The following is a 26,874-nucleotide window of genomic DNA, read 5'->3' as shown; positions in this document are numbered from 1 at the left end:
GCCTCAGTGACTGACACGAAATATTAGAAGCATTAAAATTGGTTTTTAATACTTTCTTAGTGCTGGCAATACTTTACAGGTAGTCGTCGACTTACGACCATTTTAGGTTCCGATTGACTGGTCGTAAAGCGATCTGGATGTAAGTTGGACCAGTTTAGGTAAATCAGACACTGTGTACAACACAACTGGTTTACTATTTACAAAAATAAAAAATATTATGAAAAGATATCGAATACTGTATAAAATCTAAAAAATATTTTATCTTAAAGAACTAAACAAAACATATATAGAAAATAGATAAGAAATATTTTACTGATCACTTGTGCTTGGCTGCGGGTTATCAATGCTGCCACTTGATGTAATGAGAGTTGTTTTTCTCATAAACATGTTGATTTTTGTCTGAATTGTTTGTTTCCTTTTCTGCTCATAAATTTCACGGTATGGCCAAAAAGCATCTTGTACCATTCGTTCAATCCCTGCAAATCATTCGATGTTTGGGTGCATTTCCTCAAAACGTGTAAGAAGTTTATTTAGTAGAGAAAAACCTTCAGATAACTCTCTAGTGGTGAATTTTCTTTCTGGTCCTTCCTCATCTTCATTTTTCTCTTCTTCAGCCATTCTTTCTTCTTCCAAAGCGATAAGTTCTTCTTTCATAAGTTTTTCATATTCTTGTTCTAGCAGCTCTTCAACATCTTCCACTTCAATGTGTAAAGAAAGCCCATTTGCCAGTGTTACAATATTTTCCATAACCATTTCAAGTTCATGTTCACTATCAAATTCATCATTAACAAAATGCTGGACACTTTTTCCAGATTCCATTCATGCATTTCTTTGTCATAGCCTCCTGCGCGGCCGCAATATTTTTGATGCATTTATAAATATTGTACTGTTTCCAAAACTCTCACAAAGATAGTTCTGAGTCGCCATCTGTTGTGGCTATAGCTTGGGCAAAAGTGGTTCGAAGTTAGTGTGCCTTAAATGTGGCAATCACCCCTTGGTCCACAGGCTGAATGAGTGGAGTTGCATTTGGCGGCAAATAAAAAACTTTTACATCTGGATGGAGGTGGTCTTGGTGAGGTGGACAGCCAGGTGCATTATCTAAGATTAATACAATTTTGAAAGGAATTTCTTTCTCGAAGCAATATTCATGAACTTGAGATACAAAACAATTTTGAAACCAGTCTTCATACAATGTTTAACTCATCCAGGCTTTTAGGTTTGAACGGAAGTATACAGGCAGAGTGTGTTTGTTTACATTCTTGAATGCACGAGGATTTTCAGAATGATAAATTAAAAAAGGCTTCAGTTTAAAACCTGCAATGTTCCCTCCAAGGAGCAAAGTCAGCCTTAAAGTGCCTTTAAGGTACTTGAAGTGCCTATCTTTAAGTGCCTTAAAACCAGGCATACTTTTGGCTTCTTGGTGAATGTGTGTTCTGGCATCCTTTTCCACAACAATTCAATCTCATCAATATTTAAAATCTGCTCTGGTTGATATCCTCCTTCCGTAATTATTTCACCCAGACTTTTAACAAACTCTTGAGCTCCTTCCATATCTGCACTTGCTGATTCTCCAGTGACTTGAACCCTATGAAGGTCGAATCTTCTTTTGAATCTTTTGAACCATCCTGTACTTGCTATAAATGTCTGAGTGTAATCTTTTCCGGCACATTCCTTCAGCATCTGAAAGAGACTTCTAGCCTTCAACTGCACTGTAAGAAGGCTTAAGGGTGTTTGCTTCTGTATCTGATCTTCCATCCAAAGAAACAATAATTTTTCCATTTCATGGATGGGCCCTATACGTTGTTTCGTTATCACTGTTGCTCACATGGGTGCCAATCCTTTAACAACTTTACGAATCCTTTCTTTGTCTTTCAAAATCATCGACATTGTAGAATGAGATAACTTAAAATCATGTGCGATTGCGTTCGCCTTCTTTCCTTCTTCATGCTGCTTATCACTTATAATTTTGTGTCTAAATCAATGGCCTTTCTTGCTTTCTGGACAGGTCTAGGAGTAGACAAAGGCACTTTCCTCTTGGTTGACATGTTTAGGGGTTTTAAAAAAATGCTAATTGTAACACAAATTATAACTGAACCAAAAATAGTGCATGTAATATGTATGCAAACAGAGATCGAGACACACGAATCGCGTCAAACACACGTTACTGGGCAGTGGGCTGACGCTACACGCACAACTGTTCTCATTAGGCTTCGGGGACCACATGAATAGGGCGTGTGAGTGTAGTAGAAAAATCTGTTACAGTAGTTCATACTGAAATGCAGTGCGAAATGCAGTAGCAGTCATAAGTTGATCAGTTGTAAAGCACATTGGTTGTAAGTCAACGACTACCTGTATTAAACCTCCAACATGATGTTCTCCTGGCACTTAAGTCTTAACACGTTTACACCCAACAGTCTCAAAGCTACTATCACTCGTTACAACCCTGACCTTTAATCTAAAGGACATATAGCTCTTGTGTGATCATCAGTAATATTATTTTACTGAGAGTTTTTATTGATTTTTAAGGTAGGCTGAAAATTCTGCTCTGGAGACCAAACATGGAGCTTTTTCAAGCCATTTCAGACTTCCAGTGAGCAGGGTAGTGGCCTCACACTAGACAGTGAAATTCATCTCCCCCTAATGGTTACCACAGATATCCTTGTCAATGGTGAAATTTGAACCCACAGCCGATTGGAGAGTGGATATATTAACTACTTGTCTAATTAGGCTAACATTTGGGGATCAAACTAATTGGATCATAGCCACAAATGACTATTTTTCTAAACCTCCTCACCAGTCATTTTGACAAGACCGACTTTGTTGCTTTTGAGGTCATCTTTGCTGATCTATCTTTCATTTATATCATTCATTTCATGCTTATCCAGATACCTTACCCTAAGAGTAACTTACAGTATATTAATCATAGTCTGTACAACTGGAAATGTTATATTTCTTTCGATGCAGGTGGGCATTGCAGATAATTGATGTGATAAGCAGCTTTATATCTTTATTTTGTGACAAGCAGTGCCATAAAGAAAATGTAGGATTTTTCTCTCAGAGAATTATAAGCTTTTTTGTTTTTGTAATATTTTTGTGCAGGAGTGACTGAAATAATTAAAAGTAATTAAAAAAAAAACAAGACAAAAAAAATGGTAACCAAACTGTTTTTGGTCCATTTTTCTCAGATGGAATGCAGGAGCACAACTCTGATCCTTCAGAACCTTTTTAATTACTAATTAGTGTCTAATGATTGATTCTTTTTTTCTGATATTTTTCCTACTGTTATCTTTTTGCCCTATTATATTAGTTCAGCAAAAGTAGCTATTGATGACACAGTCCTTTTGTTCCCTCCAAATCACAAAGATTGCAAATTTTGTTAATTTCCTTTTGACTTGCTTGGCTAGGACAATCTGCAAGATTTACAGCATACAAGGAGTAAAAGTCAACTTTCATCTTAGTGAAAGTCAGTCAGTTTTTGAATATCACAAAAAAGTGGAATATTTCACTATTTCCATAACAACATGATAAAGTTAAAAAAACAAATACCATTTCTCTATTTATTATTTTTGCCTATCCTGTGAGATCACACCACCTAATTAAGTGTTTTTTTAGTCTTTTTTCTATATAATGGCTGAAACCCAACCCTGGTTTCAGGCCATTATATAGAAATGGCTGAAACCAGGGTTGGGCAGTCATTCCTGTTTTAACATCATGTTAATTCCTGGCCAGACATTCTTCTTGTGTGTAAGAGAATTTAATGTTAAGACAGATAGAGATATGTTACAGTTACTTTTGCTGTGAGAATTAAAATTACATGTAAGTATTGGAGGAATATTGTGTATTGGCCATAATATATTGCCCAGCAACCTTTCATCTAATAAAAATTAAATTACATATTACTAAAAACAAATAAAAAAATAAAAAATCAAGGTGGTTTTCCACATTCACTTAGAAAATAAATTTAATGCATTATATTTTTTAATGCTTTACACTGATCAAGTATATATATGACCTTTCCAAATGAAGGTAAAGAAATGTACTGGTATCTAATTCCTTATGTACCAAAGAAAGAAACTCAAAAGACTAAAAATAAAAGGTAAAAATGCAAAATATGCAAAGACATAAATGAAGAACTCTTAGTATGCAAGAACTACTTCAAAAAACTGTTGAATAATTCATCGTTAAACTTCACTACAGGTGCTTTTCTAGAAATAATTAAAAAAAAAAATTAAAAAAGGAAACTTCCCATTATGTCTAACAATTTTATAATACAAGAATATTTGGAACTGCACTAAAAACCCAAAAGAATGAGAAAGTACCTGGATTGAATAGTATAGTATGGAGGAAAGGAGTTTTGGAAACACATGTAAACAATCCTTAAAATTATAGAGGAATCGCACTACTTCTTATTATACTAAAAATCTTCACCATACAATTGCTTCTAAATTGAATTTAACCATATGTAACACCTCTTCTGCTCAAAAAATCAAGCATTTTCTCAGAAAAACTACAACTATATCTGTCTACTGCTTTTGAAGGCTGCTAGAAAGGGCAAGACTTAAAAACCTTTCTTTAATCTTAAACTCCATAGATTTCTCAGGTGCTGTTAATTCAATCAGTAGACAAAGCATGTTCAAAATTATCAGTTATTATGCTATACTTCCTGAAAATAATTAAAGCAATAGCAGAACCATACTAGAATTACCACATGAGTAATAGTTAATGGAGAGATGACCGAAAGATTTCCTTTTTTCACTACAGTTCTTCAAGGAGACTCACACTATGAGGGTGGTTTGAAAAGTTCTCGACCATGACCATAGATGGCAACACTGTTGGCAAGAATTTTTTTTTTTTCTAAGTTGGTACATCTGTCATAAGCATTCATGTGAAATTGCAAGTCATTCTATCAAGTTGTTTGTTTTATTCTGTATTCCTTGAAATGGATAAAATTGGGTATTGTGCAGTTATAAAATTCTTTGTAAAAGAAGGTTTAACTATAAAAGAAATTCATTCGAAGTTCATAAAAGTTTATGGGCACTCTTCTCCTTCATTTTCAACAATTAAGAAATGGGCTGCCAAGTTTAAACGTGGCTGTACCAGCCTTGAAGATGATCCATGTGAAGGACGTCCAAAAAGTGTAACAACACCAGAAATCATTGATCAAGTGCACAATATGGTATTGGATGACTGATGAGTCAAAGTGCGTGAAATTGCTAAGACTATAGGCATTTAAAAAAGAAAACGTGTAGGATATATTTTGCATGAAGAATTGCATATGAATTCTTTGCACAAGATGGGTGCCACGCTTGCTCACAGCATATCAAAAACTCACTCGCATAAAAATCTCTGAACAGTGCTTGTAGCGTTTTAACAAGAATAAAACTGATTTTGTGCATAGATTTATTACTATGGATGAGACTTGGATTCACCATTACCCACCAGAATCCAAACAGCAGTCAAAGCAGTGGACAGAAGCCAGTTGTTCAGCACCAAAGAAGACAAAGTCGGTTCCATCAGCATGAAAGGTCATGGCATTGGTGTTTTGGGATGCTAAAGGCATTTTGTTTATTAATTATCTTGAAAAGGGTAAAACAATAAACTGGGGGAATATTATTCCGATCTTTTAACCAGACTAGACGAAAAAAATTGTGAGAAAAGACTCGGTTTGCTGAAGAAAAAAATAGTCTTTCATCAGGATAATGCACCTGCCCACAAAAGTGTTTTGCAATGGGAAAATTAAGGGATCTGCACTATGAATTGTTGGAACATCCACCCTGTTCCTCAAATTTGGCTCCCTCTGACTTCTGTCTCTTCTCAAAACTAAAACTCTTCCTTGCTGGTCAGTGTTTTTCTTCGAATCAAGAGGCGATTTCAGCTGTAGAGGGGTATTTTGCAGATCTTACTGAGAACCACTCCTGGCACCGGAGCATCGCTGGAATAAATGTATTAGTCTTAAGGGAGATTATGTTGAAAAATAAAAATAATTTCAAAATTATAAATTTGTTTTTTCATTGTTAGGCCGAGAACTTTTCAGACCACCCTTGTATATCTTTTTATTACCCTTGACTTTGTTTTCAGGCTCACAGGCAGTGGGTGTACAGCAGCATGTCAAACTTGTTTACCTCAAAGGGATAAATTAAGAATTATACATCAAGCCACTGGCCGCAACAGAAAAAAAATCTCGAAATAAAGAGGAAACAGATTTTTTACTATTAACGTTAGAGTATGTAAGTAGAAAATACAACCATGCTACAAAAATACATATAAAATATAAAGTTTACATATTTAAATAAAATTATACATATCATTTTTTTGAAGAAACTTGACAACATTTTTCATTAACGAAATCTTCAAAATTTGGTTGAATTTGTTGAGCTGTAGTTATTTTCAAACTTAGCCAAGGGCTAAATTAAGAATGTATAATTCTTAATTTAGCCCTTTGAGGTAAACAAGTTTGACATGCCTGCTGTACACCCACTGTCTGTGAGCCTGAAAACAAAGTCAAGGGTAATAAAAAGATATACAAGGGTGGTCTGAAAAGTTCTCGGCCTAACAATGAAAAAACAAATTTATAATTTTGAAATTATTTTTATTTTTCAACATAATCTCCCTTAAGACTAATACATTTATTCCAGCGATGCTCCAGTGCCAGTAGTAGTTCTCAGTAAGATCTGCAAAATACCCCTCTACAGCTTGCACGTGCTGGTCTGTTAATCTTGATATTTCCACAGTTTTATTATTCTTTAAAGTTGAAAATAGTTGTTTGCATAAATATGTGCTAGATAAAATACCCCTAATTGCACATAACACATTGGGGTATTGATCGACTGATAAATAATTATAGAACTCTGGAATTCCAACATCCATATATTTTTGGTTCAGTACGGAATCACATTGAATTTCGATTAATTCCAAACTGTAAATTGTCATCAACAGTTTCAACATCAATCGATAGAGGAGAAGTAAATAGGTGAAACCGATTTTCATATTTCTTAATATCTAAAAATCTTCTATCGAATTCATTTTCTAATAACTTAATTTGATTCGCATATTCTGAAAATTTCAATTTCAGTGATTTTTGTAATAATGATTGACAACATTAAAAATGGGATAAATTTCTTTTTGAATTTGTTTTTGCCGAAGTAATAATTTCTGTTTGAAAATGTTAATATTGTCAAATAACATGGTAACTACTTGATGTTTGCCTTGTAGCTTAAGATTAAGTTGACTAAAGTGACTTGTAATGTCAACTGAAAAAGCTAGGTCCTTTATCCATTCATCATTTTTTAATATTTTTTGTCATAATTTTTCGATTCTAAAAAAATGGTAATTTCGTCCAGCAATTCAAAGAGTCGCTTTAAAACTTTATGACTGAAAGCCATCTAATTTCTGTATAATAAGGTAAATCGCTATATTCACTTTCTATATCTTCTAGAAAGTTACTAAATTGGCGATGATTAAGCCCATTGTAAAATATGTCATTTCTTTGCTTTTTATTTATCTGTTTATTTATCTATTTACTTATCTACGTTCATACTTAAACTTATTCTTGTCCCCCTCCATTTTTCTGCAGTTAGCTAGACCTCATGATGTAAGTCTATCTAACGTAACAGTCCCCGAGCAATCGCACAATATCAATTAAGAAATTTATTTCTTCTTAACGACTGTGCCACTTAATTGACCTTTTTATGTTTGAAAGTCAGGGCGAGGAGATAAACAAAAATAAGTTAATACTTCTATACAATTTCCTTTCATGCAAGTCATGGCTCGTTACTGTATTCTATTCCTGCAGGCTCGTTAATATTTTCGGGATAGTGCATTGGCTAACGATAGCTTCATATCTTCATTTCCAGTTACTGTATTGTTAGGGCCTGTGTGCACCTGCCTTTTTGTAAGTTCCTTTAGAAAATGGCAATGAGACATTGCCGAAATATCGGAAATATCTATTAAAGTATTATTTAATTTATATTCGGATCTACGTTGTTTCAATTCCCTAAGTGATTTAGAAATGCATAACCAACGTATAAGCCTATCTACGAGAATCAACATCATCCACGGAGATACGATCGCACAGAAGGCTCGCCAATATGGTAAAATGAAGTTGAAGCTGTCTTGACAATTAAATCGTCTGACTTTCCTGAAACGCTGCCGGGATAACAAGGTAATTCCGAACTGTGTAAAATTGAAGCACCGTTTTGTTTCGCAAAAAGAGCTCCGTTTATACAACCGCGCTAGCTACGCGTTACTTCGCTAACAAATCACCGCCATGCGGTTAGGCTTAGCCAAAATTAACGAAGCTATTCGTACCCTCGAAGATGAACTTTCGTGCACTTTGAATCAAGAACTGTGGACAATTTTACATGACATCTCGTGTACCTCCGCAGACAAAGAGTTTGAAAAGATACGAAGCCGACAGATGAAGAAATTCGATAAATTAAAAAAGAATTCCACCCTCAATCCAGAACTTGCTACCAACACCGTAATCAACCTTTCTTCAGTCACCCTGAAGCCTGAGGCTCTCAACGTGCTTTCACGTGGCCACAACTTCGCCATTGCTCCCAAAAAAATACCAAGTGAGGATATTATGATCCAGATTGAAAGAGGAATCCGCTACCTTCCACATCAAATCGCCAACAGTGTAAGACTGGATGTAGCTTGTGTCCTTTCCATAGCAAAACCACCCAAAACCAATATATCCAACAAGGAATTTGAAGCCCTACAGGAATTGAGAAATAATAAAGAATTAGTTATCACCAAAGCGGATAAAGGAAATGCAACTGTAGTACTTAACCAAAAGGACTACAAAGGTAAGCTGAATGCTCTTCTATTAGATCGAGCTACTTACCTCCCTATCAATTACAATCCCACCAACTCACAAATTAGAAAACTTCACAGCCTCCTTAAGAAAGTCACTTCTTAGCCTGTAGAAGTTACCAACAGATTAAAACCATTTAACTCTATACCCCCCCCCCCCCCCCCCCCGTATTTACGGACTCCCAAAAATACATAAAGAAAATGTGCCATTACATCCCATAGTGGATGGCATTGATTCCCCCACATACAAATTAGCTAAACATTTGGCCAAAGAGCTCACACACTATACTGGCAACACACCATCACACATAAAAAAACTCAGCCCACTTCAAAGCCAGCATAGAAAACCTTACACTCCAACATAATGACATAATGGTCAGCTTCAACGTCTCCTCCTTATTCACAAATGTCCCACTCAAGGAAACTTTAGAGCTAATCCAAACTAAATTTTCTCCCGATATCTCAGCCCTATATCAGTTCACAATGAACTCAGGCTATTTCGTTTGGCAGGGAAAATTCTACAAACAAATAGAGGGGACAGCCATGGGCTCACCACTCTCCCCACCCTTAGCCAATTTCTTTATGGAGACATTTGAGGAAAAAGCCTTAGCCTCTGCCCCACAAAAACCAACCATATGGCTTCGCTACGTTGATGATGATGTGTTCGCTATTTGGCCACATGGCTCTGAAACACTCCTCTCCTTCCTTACACACTTAAACAACCAACACGCCAGAATCAAGTTCACCCTGGAAAAAGAGGAAAACAACTGCCTCCCCTTCCTAGACGCACTAGTCACCTGCCAGCCTGATGGAACTTTGGTTTTCTCAGTTTACAGAAAACCCACCCATACAGGCAGATACATCCACCAACAATCCCCCCCCCCTCACAACAATATGGAGTGGTAAAAACACTATACAACAGGGCTAAACTAATCTGTTCTAACGACATAGCCCTTAACACTGAACTAAATCACATCCTCAACACTTTCTCAGCCAATGGCTACCCCCCCCCCCCCCAAATCCAAAAAATATTAAAACCTACAAACCACAGCCCCCCCTCCTCCCCCACTCCACAAAAAAGATTACTCTAAATCCATCACCATTCCCTACATCCGAGGCACCTCAGAAAAAATTACCAAAATTCTAAAAAAACATGACCTCACCTCCTGTTACAGGCCTTACAGAAAATTGGCATCCCTTATCCGCTCTACCAAAGACCAACCACTTCCCCTAGACCTACCTGGTGTATACCAGGTCCCTTGCAGTTGTAAACTGTCGTACTTTGGCCAAACAGGCAGGACAGCGAATATCAGAATTTCTGAACACAAGGACTATATCCGGTTTTACAAATATAGCCATTCTGGTCTTGCAGACCATGCTCTGGATACTCGCCACAGAATACGGTGGAAGAAAGCAAAAATAATACACCGGAGCAAATATAAATTCGAAAGATTATTTATGGAATCAGCCTCTGCCCTAAGAAACTCTCCAAACCTCAACAAATTTGGTTGTATGCGACTGCCCCAAATTTGGGAGGCATACATCAGCAGACCTTCAGCCCAACGGCCAAGAATGCCTACTTGGCCCGCCAGAGGGCACCATCAGGACTTCTAGGAGAACGATAGCTTCATATCTTCATTTCCAGTTACTGTATTGTTAGGGCCTGTGTGCACCTGCCTTTTTGTAAGTTCCTTTAGAAAATGGCAATGAGACATTGCCGAAATATCGGAAATATCTATTAAAGTATTATTTAATTTATATTCGGATCTACGTTGTTTCAATTCCCTAAGTGATTTAGAAATGCATTGGCTAAGGAATGAGAACCATTCCTTAGCCAATGCATTACGAATTAAAATTACGAAACAAAAACATGTTTATTATCAAACTAAAGGATATGATACAAAACACTTAAACGTTAAGAAAAGATTAACTTAATCAAAATCATTTTAACACATAATACTACTTGCTATCTGAGCAACAGAAACTATAGTGTGTTCACTAACAGAAAACCTATTGTGCCTTGAAATAAAAGTGTCTTCTATGACACAACTTGGCTTACAATCATGCATAAATATTCCAGAAGGGATTACATTAACTTTCTTCCAACACATTCAATACTTAAATGATACTAATTCAGACACTATCACAAGCAACCTGTGAATTAGACATACTTAACAATACATATTCTTCCGTTATTTCACATTCATTCTTACCTGCCAGTTAACAAGTAACTGCTCTCGATCCTTTACGATTTTGAGTTACATTTACATAACATACTATAACAAAATAATGGCTTACTTGCTAACAATCTCAAGAGGAAAGTCTGACTCATATTCCATAACACACATTGAAACTAGAACGTCTTCCGTCTGTTCAATCCTCAAAAGCTTTCTTCATCGGAAGCACTGGGGTTTTCCCGGAGCCTAGAGAGAGCTGGCAGCGGAGAAACATTGGCATCGGCGACGGGAAGAACGATCCTCCTGGATTGAGGGAAGGGAGCCCCTGTAGACGTCGCAGGTGAAGAGCCAAGCAAGAGACCAAGGATCAAAAAGCCTAGAACCACGTGCTGCATTGCCTTTTATTCCATTTTCAGTCCTTTGTTCTTAATTAAGAGTATTCCAGGATTAGCCAGAAGCAATGAAAGAATTGACGTCATCGCTGGCCGCTTGACCATACGATTTTGGTGGTATTTAGCGCTAATCCGGCTTAACTCCTATTAAGCTTTTACCAACAAGTCTAAAGTGCAGGTGCATTCTAGCAGTAAAATTTTCTTTTATATTTTTACATCTTACTAAGCACATTTTTTTCTTATAAATTCAGACAAAAAAAATTGTAAAATTCTTAGCGAAAATTCTCTTAAAAAATTAATTTATTGCCAGATTTTACACCATGTGCACGGATATAATTTGTAATTTTACTGACTTTTTTTTAGGACATGTCCAATATTTATAACTTTGGAGCATGGTGTTTGCTGATGAATAATGCAATGAAAATGTTGAAAATGATTATTACCTTGTTCTTTGCATTTTTCTTTTAAATTTGTAACAACTCCTTTAACAACACCAGTCACGGCAGGAGCACCATCAGTCGCAACACAAACTAACCTTTTTAACGGTAAATTGCATTAATTTAAAACTTCCATAAGGGCGTCAAAAATATCAACTCCAGTGGTTGTATCATGCATAGGAATAATTTCTAGAAGTTCTTCACTTACTTTTAAGTTCATATCACATCCACAAATAAAAACAGCCAGCTGAGCGATATCCTGTACATCTGTACTTTCGTCAATTGCAAGAGAATAGGTCTGAAATGTTGGAATTATTGATTTTAGTTGATTCCTTAAGTTCCCAGTTATATCATCAATTCTGCTAGCAGTGGTATTTCGAGATAAACTTATATTTTTAAATTTCTTTAATTGATCAGGACACAACACTTCAACTGTTTTAATAATACATTCGCGAATAAATTCCCCTTCAGTGAATGGTTTCGACTTGCTTGCAATTAAATATGATAACAAATAACTGGTGTTTACCGTAGCTGTATTATTTTCAATAGGCTTGGTAAATACCCTTTGTTGATTTTGAAATGTCAACTTTAATTCTGACAATTTATCTTCACAAAGTTTTGCAACATATTTGTCATAGTTTTCTTTATGATTTGTATCATAATGCCTTTTACTATTATATACTTTGCAAACTGCAGTAGAGTTTTTCTACATATCAGGCATAATTTTTTTTCCCTTGAATACAAAAATATTGTAACTCCCATTTTTCTTGAAAACTACGATGTTCTTCAATTAATTGTTTTTTACTCATATTGGTTGAAGGTTTTGACATTATTTTTATAAATTCTTTATTAATTATAAAGAAAACACTATAGTTTCTTACGACTTGGAAATTGATAGCCTCCGATTGCTGTGGTCAGCAGATGTGGCCGTATACATAGCCTTGCTCGTTAAAATTCGATATTTATGCAGTGGTGTAACAAGATTTTTTGAAATGATAAATAGAACATTATTTCCTTTAGAAATTGCAGAGTAGTTTGGCATACAAAATAATCTTAAGTGGAAATGTTAATTTTTTTAAATGTGTTTATTTAATTTGGTGTTGTCAAAAGTTAAATAACCATACTGATTACAAAGTTTGGCAGGCTGCATGTTACTTGTCGGTGTGGGCCTCAACAAGGCATGTCAAACACACGGGCTGCATGAGGACCATGTGTTTGACATGCCCGATTTACAGGAATGTAGACTTTGGTATATTAATAGGAAAACTGGAAAAAACACTGCTGTTATTTTGCTAATAAAGCTTTATATATATTGCTTTACACATGTGCAAACATATGTTTTAAAACATTTATTTTAAAATTTAAGTTGAAATTGCCAGCCATGGGTTTTCAAAATTAAAGTAGTAGTGTTTAGAGAGTCATAATAGCTATAAATAAAAATTTCACTGCTTTTTATTATATGAGTAAAATTTCAACTGGCCTTTATATCATGAAGTGGTTTACACTTTAGTTCAAGATGTGCCTTTGAAGGACAAGAATCAATTCTGAAAATGAATACATCAGAAACGAAATCAGTTTTGGTGATATAAATTGCATGTAAGGTTTATTTGTCATAAGGGAAATTTTCTGCTGTAGAGTAGGAAGGTGGGTTCTTAATTCTTTGTCCATAAACTGGTGCCTCTTTGGGAAAGGTTGGCTTCTCCTACATTAGATATATTGATATTTTAATGAATGTGCATATAAGAAAAACAAAAAGTTTAGGTGAATTTACTGAAACATAGAAAGCATATCTATATGTAGTGTAATCAGCCCCATCTCCTAATCCTTTTTTTCAAGCTTCATTGCATTACTTCACACTGCTAAAGTGAATATCAGTAACTAATATAAGTTGCCTTTGAAGTGTTTCTGGAACTTAATCTTCCTTGGACATTGCGCATTTAGTGTATTATATGACACTGGCAAAATGCATGGAAGAGAAATGAATGGAATTCATTTCTTTTCCAATGAACTCTTCCAGTTCATTGCACAGGAGCAGTGTGTTGTACAAAAAACATTATTTATTTATTTTTTTAATGACAATCTGCATAAGGTAGTTACTATTCAGAGTTCCCGATTCAGAATCCATAAATCTGGTTTCTAATCTCATTTAACAGTATTTCAGAAAAGGTGCCTTACTTTTCTTTTCCATGAAAACATATAGTCACTTGATTGTTTTGATGATTCTGTCCTTTAGGTATTACTGAACTTGTAATTTCTTGTTTAAAAACAGTAGGAAAAAAATACTTCTTTTCCCTTATTAAACTTGCTGCTTAAAAATGATTAGTGAATTTGTTCCAGTAATTTTGTATTTAATAAAAGAAAAATAAAATTGAAAATATTATGTTTTTGTTTTGATTGCTTATTATGATCGTCAATATAAAATAAAACAAAAATGAAAATGTGATATCGCTTATGTAAAATGAAAAATATTCCTTAACTGATTTTCTTTAAGGCAGAAGTTCAGTCTATCTTTTCTGATGGCTCTCTGTCTTTACATGCACGTAGCTTAAAATATGGAAAGGTTTGTTTGAAATGCTGTTTTTCCATTTACAGTGAATAATTATATTATCTATTAATTGTAAAAAATCATTATTAAAATTAACAATATGAATGGAATATAAGGATTTTTGAAATTCTAACTTGAAGTTATTTACTTTGAAACTTGAAATTATCACTTAAATTAACTTCATTTCTTGGAATGTACTTTTGAGGGATGTGTAGGATGCTGTGATCATCCAACATAATTCAGATTTCATTACTAGCTTTCTATCAGCAATTTTATTCTGTTTCATTATTTGTTAATTCTCTGATTTTCTCACTTCCTACTCTTGTCCTCCAGTGTCATGACTATGTATCTGTCTATACTTTAACCTAACATCTAGGTCTTCTTTTTAATCAGTTTTACTTTCATATACTTGTGTTACTTCATTCCTTTTTTCTTCAGTTTAAATCACCATTTTTGCATTAGACGATCTCTGGTAATACATTCTTTTATGTTAATAATGCCAAGTAACATATTTTAGCTACTTAGGCACAAATTCTGCTTAAGTAGCTAAAAATGTTACTTATTTTATCTGCTCATTGTTGAGAATCTTCATAATTTTGTCATCTCTCCCCTTGGTTTTCTTATTTCTTATTATTATTACTACTATGTGACACCCCAAGGAGTCCAAGGATTCATTACAGGAAGGTATTCCACTCCACTCTGCTGCATACATCTTACCGTCCTCCCTACTGCTTAATTCTCCCACTATACACAACTGCCATCAATGCAATCTGCTGCCCATTACCACTCACAACAGTATTTTTTGTATGTAAATTGCCTGTGTTCTAATGGCTGATTTGCCTGTACACAGGATGAAAAACTGAGTTTCCAGAAGAAAAAGTCCTGCTACCTCCATAAGAGATCAGCTAACTCATTTTCAATTGAAAAAGCCCATATAAAGATTCCTCTTGTCATAATAAGAGGAATTTGCTGCCCACTTTCATATTAAATTTGCTCATCATTCAGGCCCATACGTACACTTTTCCTGAGTCAGGCAGGGCCCGAAGTGCTAAAGTGCTCCAGGGCCCCCCCTCTCATTGTTTGAGGCCCTTAAATTGATTCTAATTTTTCTGGGCCCCAACTAGAGTCTCGTGCACTTGTGCATAAATACAGCCCCCACAATCATTAGTCATCATCATTTCAATGCAGCCTCAGAATTTCCTGACTAGTTTTCTTAGCAACATTTTATTATAAAGGTTTTCTAATTTTATTAGTTCTGACATTTCTGTTTTCAGGTGTAAGTCACTTGTGAACATACGATATTAATATGACTGTCTGCAAAATCAGAATTTATACTGACAGTTTGAAGCTGTTGTTGTCTGACTAACATTTTAAACTTCGTATAATGTGAATCAAGTAATGATTTGAAGGATGAGTAGTCAGAATATACAAAGATAAATAACAGTAGAAAATTACATAGGAAAGAAATAATTGAGAGAGAAAGAAGAAAAAATTATACAAAAATTTGGTGGCATAAAGAAAAAAAAATGCATTAAAAATGTATACACTTTGTTTTGTTTGTTTAGGAAGTAACATTGTACTCAAAATAAGATAGCCTTTAAATATCATCCATTTCCTGGTATGTACCCTCACGGGATGTATAGGATACACTGACAGTACTACACGACTAAGTTTACATTATTACTGATGTCTTGTCAACATCCATTTTCTCCAGTATCATAAGATCTTATATTTTTGTCTTCTAGGACTCTTCTGCCAGCATCAGTCCACTTGGGACTTGGTCTTCTTCTAGGAAAAAAGTCTTCCCTGATATCTTAGCATCAAAAACACCAGTTTTGTGCTAGCATTTGTTCTCTACTAATCTGTTACCAACTGAAATTAGCTCAACTTACATATTCTTGAATGCAAACAATGTAAGATTCCTTCCTAATATATTCATTTTTCACATTATTTGGTATTGTTGACATTGATGACATCTGTTCACTCTAATAATTTTTCATATAACTCTTATATCTGTGGTCTCCAGTCTTTGATGGACTTTATTATTTCTAACTCAACTTTCATACCTTAAAATTGGTTGGAACATCTTATACTGCTAGTTTAGTATTTTGGCTGATTTCTGTCTTATTCCACATAAATTTATTCAACTGGATCTCGTTTATTTCCATATTTAATTTAACATCTTCACTAAAAATTTTGGCTAAATAGCTGAACTATTCTACTTGTTCTGTAAGTTCTTCATGAAGAATGCAGTTTAAATTTTCCATATTCCTGACAGCTTTCATAGTTTTGGTGTTTTTTGCTGATCTGCATGCCAAATATGTTACAGCTGTTATTCAATTTAGTTAAAGAATCCTGGAGAGTTTCACTGAATTTCTTCAGGAGTTCGTTAGCATAAAGCAGAGAGCTAAGTTTGATATCTTCAATTCTACTATCAGGTTTAATGCTATTTTCTCTTATAGTGTGATCCATATAGATGATGAATAACAGTGGAGGTAGTATTCGCCATGGACTTACACTGATTTTACATCAAACAATCTTCCCACACATCCTTCAATTCTAACTGCTGGCTTACAATGTAAACATAGACTATGTATTTCTGTCTATAATGCTCAATTTACCCCATAATTATAACATTTTGAAAAACTTGTCTTTTGCACCTTCCTATAAGCTTTTTCAAATCTACAGAACTTAATTACAGATTCTTGTTATATTCTCATGATTTTTCAAGTACTTATCTTAAAGTGAAAAATTGATCCTGACAACCCCTATTTACCTGAATCCTTCTCCTCCAAATTTCTCTTCTACAATATTTCTCAACCTCTTTTCAAATATGCTTGCATAAATGTTACCTGGAACATTTAGCAGAGAAATTAGTCTATAATTTTCATCATCATCATCAAATTCCTGACATGTACCCTAAAGGGGTGTACAGGATATGATAGTACTACATGAAAAATTTACATCATTACTAACTTCCTATCTACAATTTTCCTCCAAATCAGTCTGTTACTTGTCAAGACTCCAATATTATCATTATCAGATCTTATATTTCTATCGTATAAGGCACATTGAACCATATCAATCCACCTATATCTTGGTCTTCCTCTGGGTCGTTTTCCTGCCAACCTGGCAGAGAACACTTGTTTTGCTAATCTTTCCTTGCCCATTCTGTTTAAGTGACCATACCACCTGAGATTAGCTCTGCTAATGCATTCCTGGATGCTGACAATGTCAAGTTCTTTCCTAATATCCTCTTTTTTAATAAGATATTGCCATCTGTTCACGCCTCTAATCTTTCTCAGGACTCTCATATCTGCGGTCTTAGTCTTTGGCTTTAGTCTTTGGTCAAGTGTTTTATTTCTGACCCAGCTCTCAGATTCATAAGTTAAAACTGATTTGAACACTATCTTGTATACAGCTAATTTAGTGTTCCGATTAATTTCTCTCTTATTCCATATGAATTTATTCAATTGACTTCTACACCATCCCAGCTTTGTTGATTCTGTTGTCTATTTCCATATTTAATTTACCATCTTCACTAAAAATTGTGCCTAAGTAGCTGAAATGTTTCACTTGTTCCACAGGTTCCCTGTTCACAACACAGTTGACATTTTCAACAATTCTCTCTATTTTCATTGTCTTTGTCTTTTTAATGCTGAACTTCGTACCATATCTATTACAACGATTATTCAATATAGTCAGGGAATCTTGCAAACTTGTAGCAGATTTATTTAGAAATATAATGTCGTCCGCATAAAGCAAAGAGCTGACATCAACACCTCCAATTCTGATATCATGTTTAATACCATTTTCTTTCATAATGTGATCCATATAGATAATGAATAACAGAGTGGATAATGTACATCCAAGTCTCACACCAGATTTAACATTAAACCATCTTTCTGTACTTCCTTCAATTCTAACTGCTGACTTACAACTCAAATACAGACTAAGTATTGCTTGATATAATGCCCCATTGACACCATATAACTGCAACGTATTGAATAGCTTCTCTCTTGGCACCCTGTCATATGCCTTTTCCAAATCGACAAAACTCAAATGCAGATCTTTGTTATATTCCCATGCTTTCTTGACTATTTGTCGTAAAGTGAAGATCTGATCCTGACAGCCTCTATTTGGCCTGAATCCAGCTTGTTCTTCACCAAGCTTTTCTTCCACAATTCTTCTCAACCATTTCTCAAGTATACTTGCATAGATCTTGCCAGGAACACTCAGTAGGGAAATACCTCAGTAATTCTCACATTCAGTTTTATTTCCCTTTTTATATATGGGTACTATGAGAGTTCTACTCCAATCATCAGGAATTCGTCCCTGTGTCCAGGCTTTCTGAACTATGCAGTGCAGCCACTGTAAAACTCTTATACCACCATACTTCAGCATTTCTAGTCGAATATCATCTACTCCTGCTGCCTTTCCATATTTCAAGCCTTTGATGGCTTTTTCTACTTCAAGTATGGATATGTATTCCTGACTGCATGCCTGGTCAGTGTTTTTTACCACTGTGCTATCATCACTGCTTGTTTCATTTAGCAGTTTTTCAAAGTAATTACTCCATACTTCAAGTATATCTTTTTCTCCAGTTTTCATGTCACCTTTATCATCTCTAATTCCTTTTCCAGAATATTTTGCCACCTTCTTGATATTTATTTTCTATATTCTTGCCAAAGTCCTCCCATGACTTTTGTTTAGCTAGTTTTACACAGTGTTTAGTATTCTTGCATTTGTCTCTATATTCTCTAAGAGCACAAGCTGACTTATTTGACAGGAACTTTTGGTATTTTAAGTGGGTAAATGAATTTCATTATTTAGTATCCCTTTCCCTGTTTATTGGAAGTCTTGAAGTGTCTTTGGATAAAAAGTTCCATATTTGGTTTCTAGAGCAGGAGTTCTTTTGGATCACGTGTGGGTGGGCTAATCTTTTGCTCATTCATGGCACTAACATACAAAGTTTACAACATTTCATGGATGGAATTCACATTAAAAAAAAACGAAAAAACTTCCGCATATTTATTTGTAATTTTTGATAATATTCAAATCTTCAGGGTAGGTCATATTTCTCTTCTTGGGCTAACTTACAATCTAGCTTTTCTAATATAAACATATTGCATCTATTTATTCACCTCAGTTTTCAAAAAAACTTCATATCCTTTTCTTTTCAAAACTACTTTTCATCTGAGCAAGAGCTAACATGATATAAATCCTTAATCTTACCAATCTTTTGGAAGGTTATTCTCATATTTGGGTTGGTGCATCAAAATCCTCCAGAATTCTTGGTAATGTATTTAATATATTTACTATATATATAATTTACTGACTGTTTATATACAGAATTCAGTATGTGTGTGTGTATATTTTAAATTTTGTTTTATTTTATTTTTCAGCTTGGCCAGGGATTTTTAGTCACAGTATCACCATCTTTAGTTCAGAGATGCAAAACTCATTTTCATAACCTTCCATGTGGAGCACATATTATTTTAGGCAATAATGGATATATATGGGTAGCTCCACCCATAGATACAAGTGTTGCAGGTGAAGCATTTATAGAAAATTTAGAGGTAAATTGACATTCCTTAAAGTCATAATTTATTATACTAGGTGATTCAGAGGTCCTTGTCCATCTCTCCTGTGTTAAACTGTGGTTGTTCATGAACCCTTGACTTACCTTTCTTGTGTAGAGGCTTAAGTGCTGTGAGGACATTATGTTGGAGGTTTAATGGATTTTTTACAACACTCAAAAAGAATTAAAATAGAATTTAATACTTCCTATATTTCGTCCTAGTCACTAGGACATCTACGGGGATTACAAAGACAATTAATGTAACATGCACACAAAAACTTACAATACTTAGCCCAACCACGTGGGTGACAATAAAGTCCTATCTAGGTGGAGCGCCCTCTAAGGGCAGTTGTAGGTGGCCTGGAATGTAAGGTGGGATCTCTGGTGATGATTATTTGAAATGACCCCACAAAAACGCAATTTAAGAATTTAATAATCTTACTTAAAAAAGTAACCTCCTGGCCTCCCGACGTCACGAAAAAACTTAAACCTTTCCGCTCCCGTCTCCCCCCCGAATATACGGTTTACCAAAAATCCACAAACCTAATTCCCCACTCAGGCCTATAGTAGATGCCACCAATGCATCTTGTTACAGACTGTCTAAACAGCTGGCCAACTCTCTGTCCCCCCTCACCGGAAATTCAGCTTCCTATATAAAAAAACTCGACCCACTTTAAAGCCCTCACAGAAAATTTAACCTTGAATAATACAGACATATTAGTAAGCTTTGATATCTCCTCCTTGTTTACCAATATTACCTTAACTGACACTTTATCTCTCTTAGAAAACGTATTTCCCTCTGACATCTTAGATCTCTTTTCCTTTGCCATCAACTCTGGGTATTTCGCTTGGAATAACAAAATCTACAAACAGATAGAGGGAACCGCCATGGGCTCCCCCCTCTCACCCCCCCCTTGCCAATTTCTATATGGAAGATTTCGAAAAACGAGCCATAGACTCAGCCCCACTCAAACCTTCTATCTGGCTAAGATATGTAGATGATGTGTTCTCTATTTGGCCTCATGGCCCAGACACGTTAGATTCCTTCCTTGGTCATCTCAATAGCCTACATCCAAGAATCCAGTTTACTATGGAAAAGGAAAAGAACAATTGTTTACCCTTCCTAGACACCTTAGTCACGCGCCTGCCTAATGATACACTTGCCTTCACTATATACAGAAAACCCACACACACAGGCAGATACATTCACAAACTCTCCCACCACCACCCCTCACAACAATATGGCATCATTAAAACCCTTACCAAGAGAGCCCACAATCTTTGTTCCAGTGGAACCGCCCTCACTACTGAGCTTAACCACATACACAGAACTTTCCTCTCCAATGGCTACAGCGAACACAGCATCAAAAAAAAAATAATCAATTCCTCCCCCATTACCCGTCCCTCTCGTCAACAAGAATTTAAAAATGCCATCACCATACCCTACATCTGTGGCACTTCGGAAAAAATAGCCAAGATACTAAAAAAGTATAACCTACACACAGCACATAAGCCCTACCGCAAACTGGCTACCCTTATCCGTTCTACGAAAGATCAGCTCCCTCCTCTCTCTCTGCCTGGAGTTTACAAAGTACCCTGTTCCTGTAAGCTTGCGTACTTTGGACAGACAGGCAGATCAGCATCCATCCGCCTAGAGGAACACAAGTCGTACATCGTTAAACACAACTATGGCCATTCAGGCTTGGCTGACCATGTTTTGGACACCACCCACAGAGTATCATGGAAGAAAACCACCATGCTCCACCACAGCAAATTCAAGAAAGAGAGACTTTTCTTAGAAGCAGCAGCTCTCAAAAACCAACCAAATCTTAACAAATACGGTTGCATTAAGCTTCCGTAGATTTGGGAAACAGTCATCACCAGAGGTCCCACCTTACATTCCAGGCCACCTACAACTACCCTTAGTGGGCGCTCCACCTGGATAGGACTTTATTGTCACCCACGTGGTTGGGCTTAGTATTGTAAGTTTTTGTGTGCATGTTACATTAATTGTCTTTGTAATCCCCGTAGATGTCCTAGTGACTAGGACGAAATATAGGAAGTATTAAATTCTATTTTAATTCTTTTTGAGTGTTGTAAAAAATCCATTAAACCTCCAACATAATAACCTTGACTTACCTGTATAATTTGTTAGTTGAATTTTGAAGAAGCAGATTGTACATATCGTCCTTATATTTTTCTTTCTATATTCTTATATCAGGTCATCCCAAAAGTAATGTTGTTTTTCATACTGTACTTGTTCAGATGTGTCTCAGCTTGTCTAAACTTGAATTTTTAAAGCTTTATGAGTACTACTAAGCTGAGGTGGCCTAATAAGGAATTCCACCTTGCAAGAACACCATACGTAAGTTATTGTTTAAATAATCCTTTATTACTATGGAGGTCACTGAAGAACACATTAAGCATATCATGCTTGAGTTCAAAGAAGGCAACAATGCTGCTAATGGCGATAATGTTTTGAATGTGTAAAAGTGCCTGTGATAATTCCAAAAATTTCTACAAGGGGACTTTAGCATGAAAGACTCCTCTTAATCTGGGCACTCCCCCTCCTCTCTCTCTCTCGATAATGATATGCTGGAATCTGTTATTGCAAGAAATGGCAATGCAACTGTTGAAAATTTAGCAAAAGATTTTAATTCATTGTCATTGACCATCCATCGCCATTTGCAAGAACTTGGAATAGTGTCTAAGCTTGGCAAGTGAGTTCCTGACGAATAATAATCGAAGAGAGCACGTCAACATCTGCAATTCTCTTCATTCTCAAGAGGTTCAATCTCTGTTTTTGAGTCGTGTAGTCACCAGTGATGAAAAATGGATACTTTACAAGAATTAAGCGCCGAAGGAAGGCATTGGGTTCATTGAGGAACAGGTTAAACCTCAGCCAAAACAAGACTTCAGAAGGTTTTGTTAAACATTTGGTGGGATATCTGGTATTATACACTTTTAACTCTTGCCACAAAACCAATTATAGCTGAAGTATGCTGTGAACAACTAGAGTGATTGAAAAACTGAAAGAAAAGAGGTGTTCTCTTGTCAATTGAAAGGCTGTTGTTTTTCACCATGATAATGCATGCCTCATAGTGCAAGAATCACCTATACCAAGATTGAGAAATTTGGCTGGTAAAAGCATCCACATCCATCATATTCTTTTGATCTTGCACTTTCAGATTACCACTTATTTCAAAGTTTGCACCATTTCATTAATGAAAAACAATATCATAATTAGAGGCACTGAAATTGAGTGTATGCAACTTCTTTGCCTCCAAACCTTCTGAATTCTGTAGAAATGACATTATGAAGCTTTCACAATGTTGGAAAAGTGTTATTGATTCAAGTGGAGAATATATATTTGATTAAATTGGCAAGTGATTTATCTTCCAAAACTTAATGCTAAAAATTACATTACTTTTGGGATGACCTGATAAAAGATCCTTTCAGGTGTATTTTACAAGAAAGTATAAGTGCATGATTGATTTGTTTTGTCTGTCCATCACTACATGTTATTCTGGGACTTAGGCAAACAAAGTTTTTATATGAAGTATCTTCACAACTAGGATACTTGTATATAGAGGCTGATGACTTCACGATTGTCTTAGTATCCCATAATAGAAAGCACATTTCCTTTCATGCAGCATAATGCTATGCATTATGGGAGGGTCACTACCCAGACAGATTTTGCACTTGATTGAAATCTCATCAATGGGAGCAAGATCCAGAAGAGATAACAAAGTTGTATTAATGTTGAAATCATATTAACTAACAATACCACAAAACTAAAATAAATGTGATATTAGATTAAGGCTGATACTGTAGGATCTGTGCTTTGAGAATGCAGACTTAAATTCTCAAGCCACAGATTTTAAAGCACTTGTCATAAAACTTAAGGCATGGGCAATCAAGTAATTGATAAAACAATTCAGAATCATCCTAATGTCTTATCATGCATGCATGTGTTAGGACCAGGTTTAAAATAATCTGCAGCAGTTAGACTTGAAAGTAGTTTTAAAATTACAGGATCCCACTTGTTTGGTAATTAATGCAGCCATACTCATTGTAGAATGGAGTGCTTTCTTTTCAGTGCCAACTCCAAAAATAGTCTCTAACTTCTGACAGCTTCTATAAATCAATGTGTCACGTGTTTTTAGGCTTAAATGTTAACCAGAATTCATTCTAGAGGATGTTTAATGGATAGAAAATAGCATACGGAAAGAATTAAACCACCACCATCACCACTGTTTAATGCTTCCACTGTTTTGTCTCTTCCACAGAGATATCATTGGGAGTACAACACAAATTGTAACACATTTGTGCACGTGTACAAATTATAGTGAAACTTAGTAGACTAAAGTCTAGAGCCATAACTAAGTAGGATGCTCTTTATGGGCACTAATTTTTTTAGAATAAAGTTGGAAGTATAGATGTTGTAACACAGGATGCTTAAGAATTAATGTTTTCCATAGTTTGGGAAGTTTAACATGTCCATATTTATTTAAATAACATTGATTTTTTAAGGGCAGCTGCAGATTTTAAAAAATTCTCACTTTTGAACTTGTAATGAAGCATGTTTTTTTTTTTTTTTTCCCATTTGATTCTTTATGTGGTATCCAAGGCATGGTCTGCTAGACCTGACTGTCCATAGTCATGATTACAGATTTTTATGTTCTTCCAAGCAAATGATGACTGATCTTCCAGTCCATAGTAGGCCAGCTTGCAGGGACATGGAAATTTATATACATCAGTAACTGAGAGAGAAAGGAGTTGGCTTTTTTAGGAGAGTGGATAAGGATAGCCAGTTTCAAGGGACTTGAAGGCAGTGTATAGAATGTTTTTTAATTTCGGCTACTTTTTTCTGATGTACCCCGGACTTAAGAAATTGTGATTGCATTACTATATTCTTTTTGAAGAGAAGGTACATGATTGGGAAAAGGATTAAGGATATGGGAAAAGAAAATATAGCCATCACCAGAACTGACAATGGTAATGCTGGTGCTGTAATCCTCAGTACCAGTGAATATAATCACAAAATGATGGTTGTGCTCAGGTTAATCTCAGATTAAGACATTGAAAAAAATTTACTCAAAAAAAAAAAAAAAAAAACCCTGAAATTTCCAAAAAATAAATCCATTAGTTTTTGTCTCCACTCCACCCTATGGATACACCATTTACCTAAAATTTACAAATCTAATAATTCTTTCAGACTAATTGTAGACTTCAATGATTCCTCCTCTTATACATTGCTCAAACAATTATCTAAATGTCTTACCTTGGTCATACTATTCTTATATTAAAAATTCTACCCATTTTAAAGCTTCTATCAGCTTTGGTATCACTTCTCTCTAAACCAGCGTCAAGGGAATGTTGACTGATGAAGACTGATGCTCTTGACTCAGTCCCTCTTAAACATTCTAATGAGCTAAGATACATAGTTGATGTGTTATCTATTTGACCTCATGGTCTAGGCATATTAGACTCTTTCCTCCTTCTCAATAGTCAACATCCAAGAATCTGTTTTATTATGGAAAAGAAACTAATAATAGTCTAGCCTTTCTAGACATCTTAGTAAATGTCTTTTTAATGGTTTTCGTATATAGGTATTTCGTATATTTTGTACCTGTATATAGATATAGGTAGATATAACTTTACTATTATCATCCCTTCTTTTTTAATTAGTATTATTAAAATTCTAACCAACAGTAATTAATCTATGGTTCACAGTGAGCCTTTTCTTACTTATGAACTTAACCATATACACCACACTTTCCTTATCTAATGGCTGCAGTTCAAACAGAATCAGCAAAATACTTAATCCTTTCCCTAATCCCCAGTCTTTTCTTCAAAAAGATTATAGTAATTCAGTTACCATTCCCTATGTCTATGATACATCAGAAAACAATATCCAGAATTTAAAAAAAATCTATGCTCTTTGAACTGGCTGCCCTTATTCCATTCTCCTAAAGAAGAATCCCCCTTTCCTATATTAGTTCCTTATAGAAGTCTGGATTCTTGCAAGTTGGCCTAGTATGGAGAAAGTGGATGACCAGTGACCATCTGATTGGAAGAACATACAAAATACATTTGTATTCATGACCACAATTAGGTCTAGTGAACCATGTCTTGAATACTAAACACAGAATCAAATGTAAAAAACCTATCATTTGGTTCAGAAATGAAAGAATTTTTTTTTAGAATATGCAGCTGCCCTTAAAACCAATATAATAAATATGAATGTGTTAAACTTCCTATAATATGGGAAACATTAATTCCTAAGCTCCTGTATTATAACCTATTCTTCCAATTAGCATCTATAGAGGGTGCTCTTCCTATCTATCTAGTTATTCTCTATTATAACTATTCTGTCTAGTTATATCTCTAGACTTGAGTCTGAGTTTCATCTTTACTTTGTGTTGCTTGTGTGTGTGTGTGTGTGTGTGTGTGATGGACAATTTATATTGTGCTCCCCAATGATATATCTATGACTGAGGTGAAATACTGAAATCATCAAACCAGTATTGACTTGCTATAATGTTAATAACTTATGTGTTTCTTATGTTCTTCAAAGCAGACACTAATATGTGTTGCTATCTATCCATATAGGCTAAATTGTGGACACAAGGCACCTTACTTTCATAATGAAGAATTTACATACATATATACATATGTTTTCCTGATGATGACCTCAATACAGAAGCCGAAATGTCGATTATTACTTGCTTAATGTTAAAAGTAATTATTCTAACGTGTGTTGTGTCTCCATAAATTCTTCACTATGAATGCTGACTACCTTGTAACCTTAAAAGAAAGGAAAGGCACCTTACATTGATATGTTTCAGAGGATTGCATTTGTCATTAGTAGTGTGGATAAAGGTTGCTAGTTTGATGTATGATTTTAAACATAGTGCAAAGATTA

At 35.2% G+C, this 26,874-nt stretch overlaps 1 protein-coding gene across 1 annotated transcript in view; it reads left to right on the top strand.

Moving 5' to 3' along the window:
• Nucleotides 1–26,874, top strand: part of Rrp4 (exosome complex component Rrp4) — a 110,047-nt gene that overhangs the window by 59,969 nt on the left and 23,204 nt on the right. Inside the window, exons 5-6 of the mRNA XM_090406246.1 lie at nt 14,312–14,380; nt 19,771–19,944. Coding sequence (XP_090262372.1) covers nt 14,312–14,380; nt 19,771–19,944 — 243 coding nt within the window. The remainder of the gene's footprint in view (nt 1–14,311; nt 14,381–19,770; nt 19,945–26,874) is intronic.

The sequence above is a fragment of the Typopeltis vanoorti genome, chromosome 16 (genome assembly GCF_054136105.1).
Source record: "Typopeltis vanoorti isolate ZY-2024b chromosome 16, IOZ_Tvanoo_1.0, whole genome shotgun sequence".
Lineage (NCBI taxonomy): Eukaryota > Metazoa > Arthropoda > Arachnida > Uropygi > Thelyphonidae > Typopeltis > Typopeltis vanoorti.
This window is presented reverse-complemented; position numbering and strand designations above follow the sequence as displayed.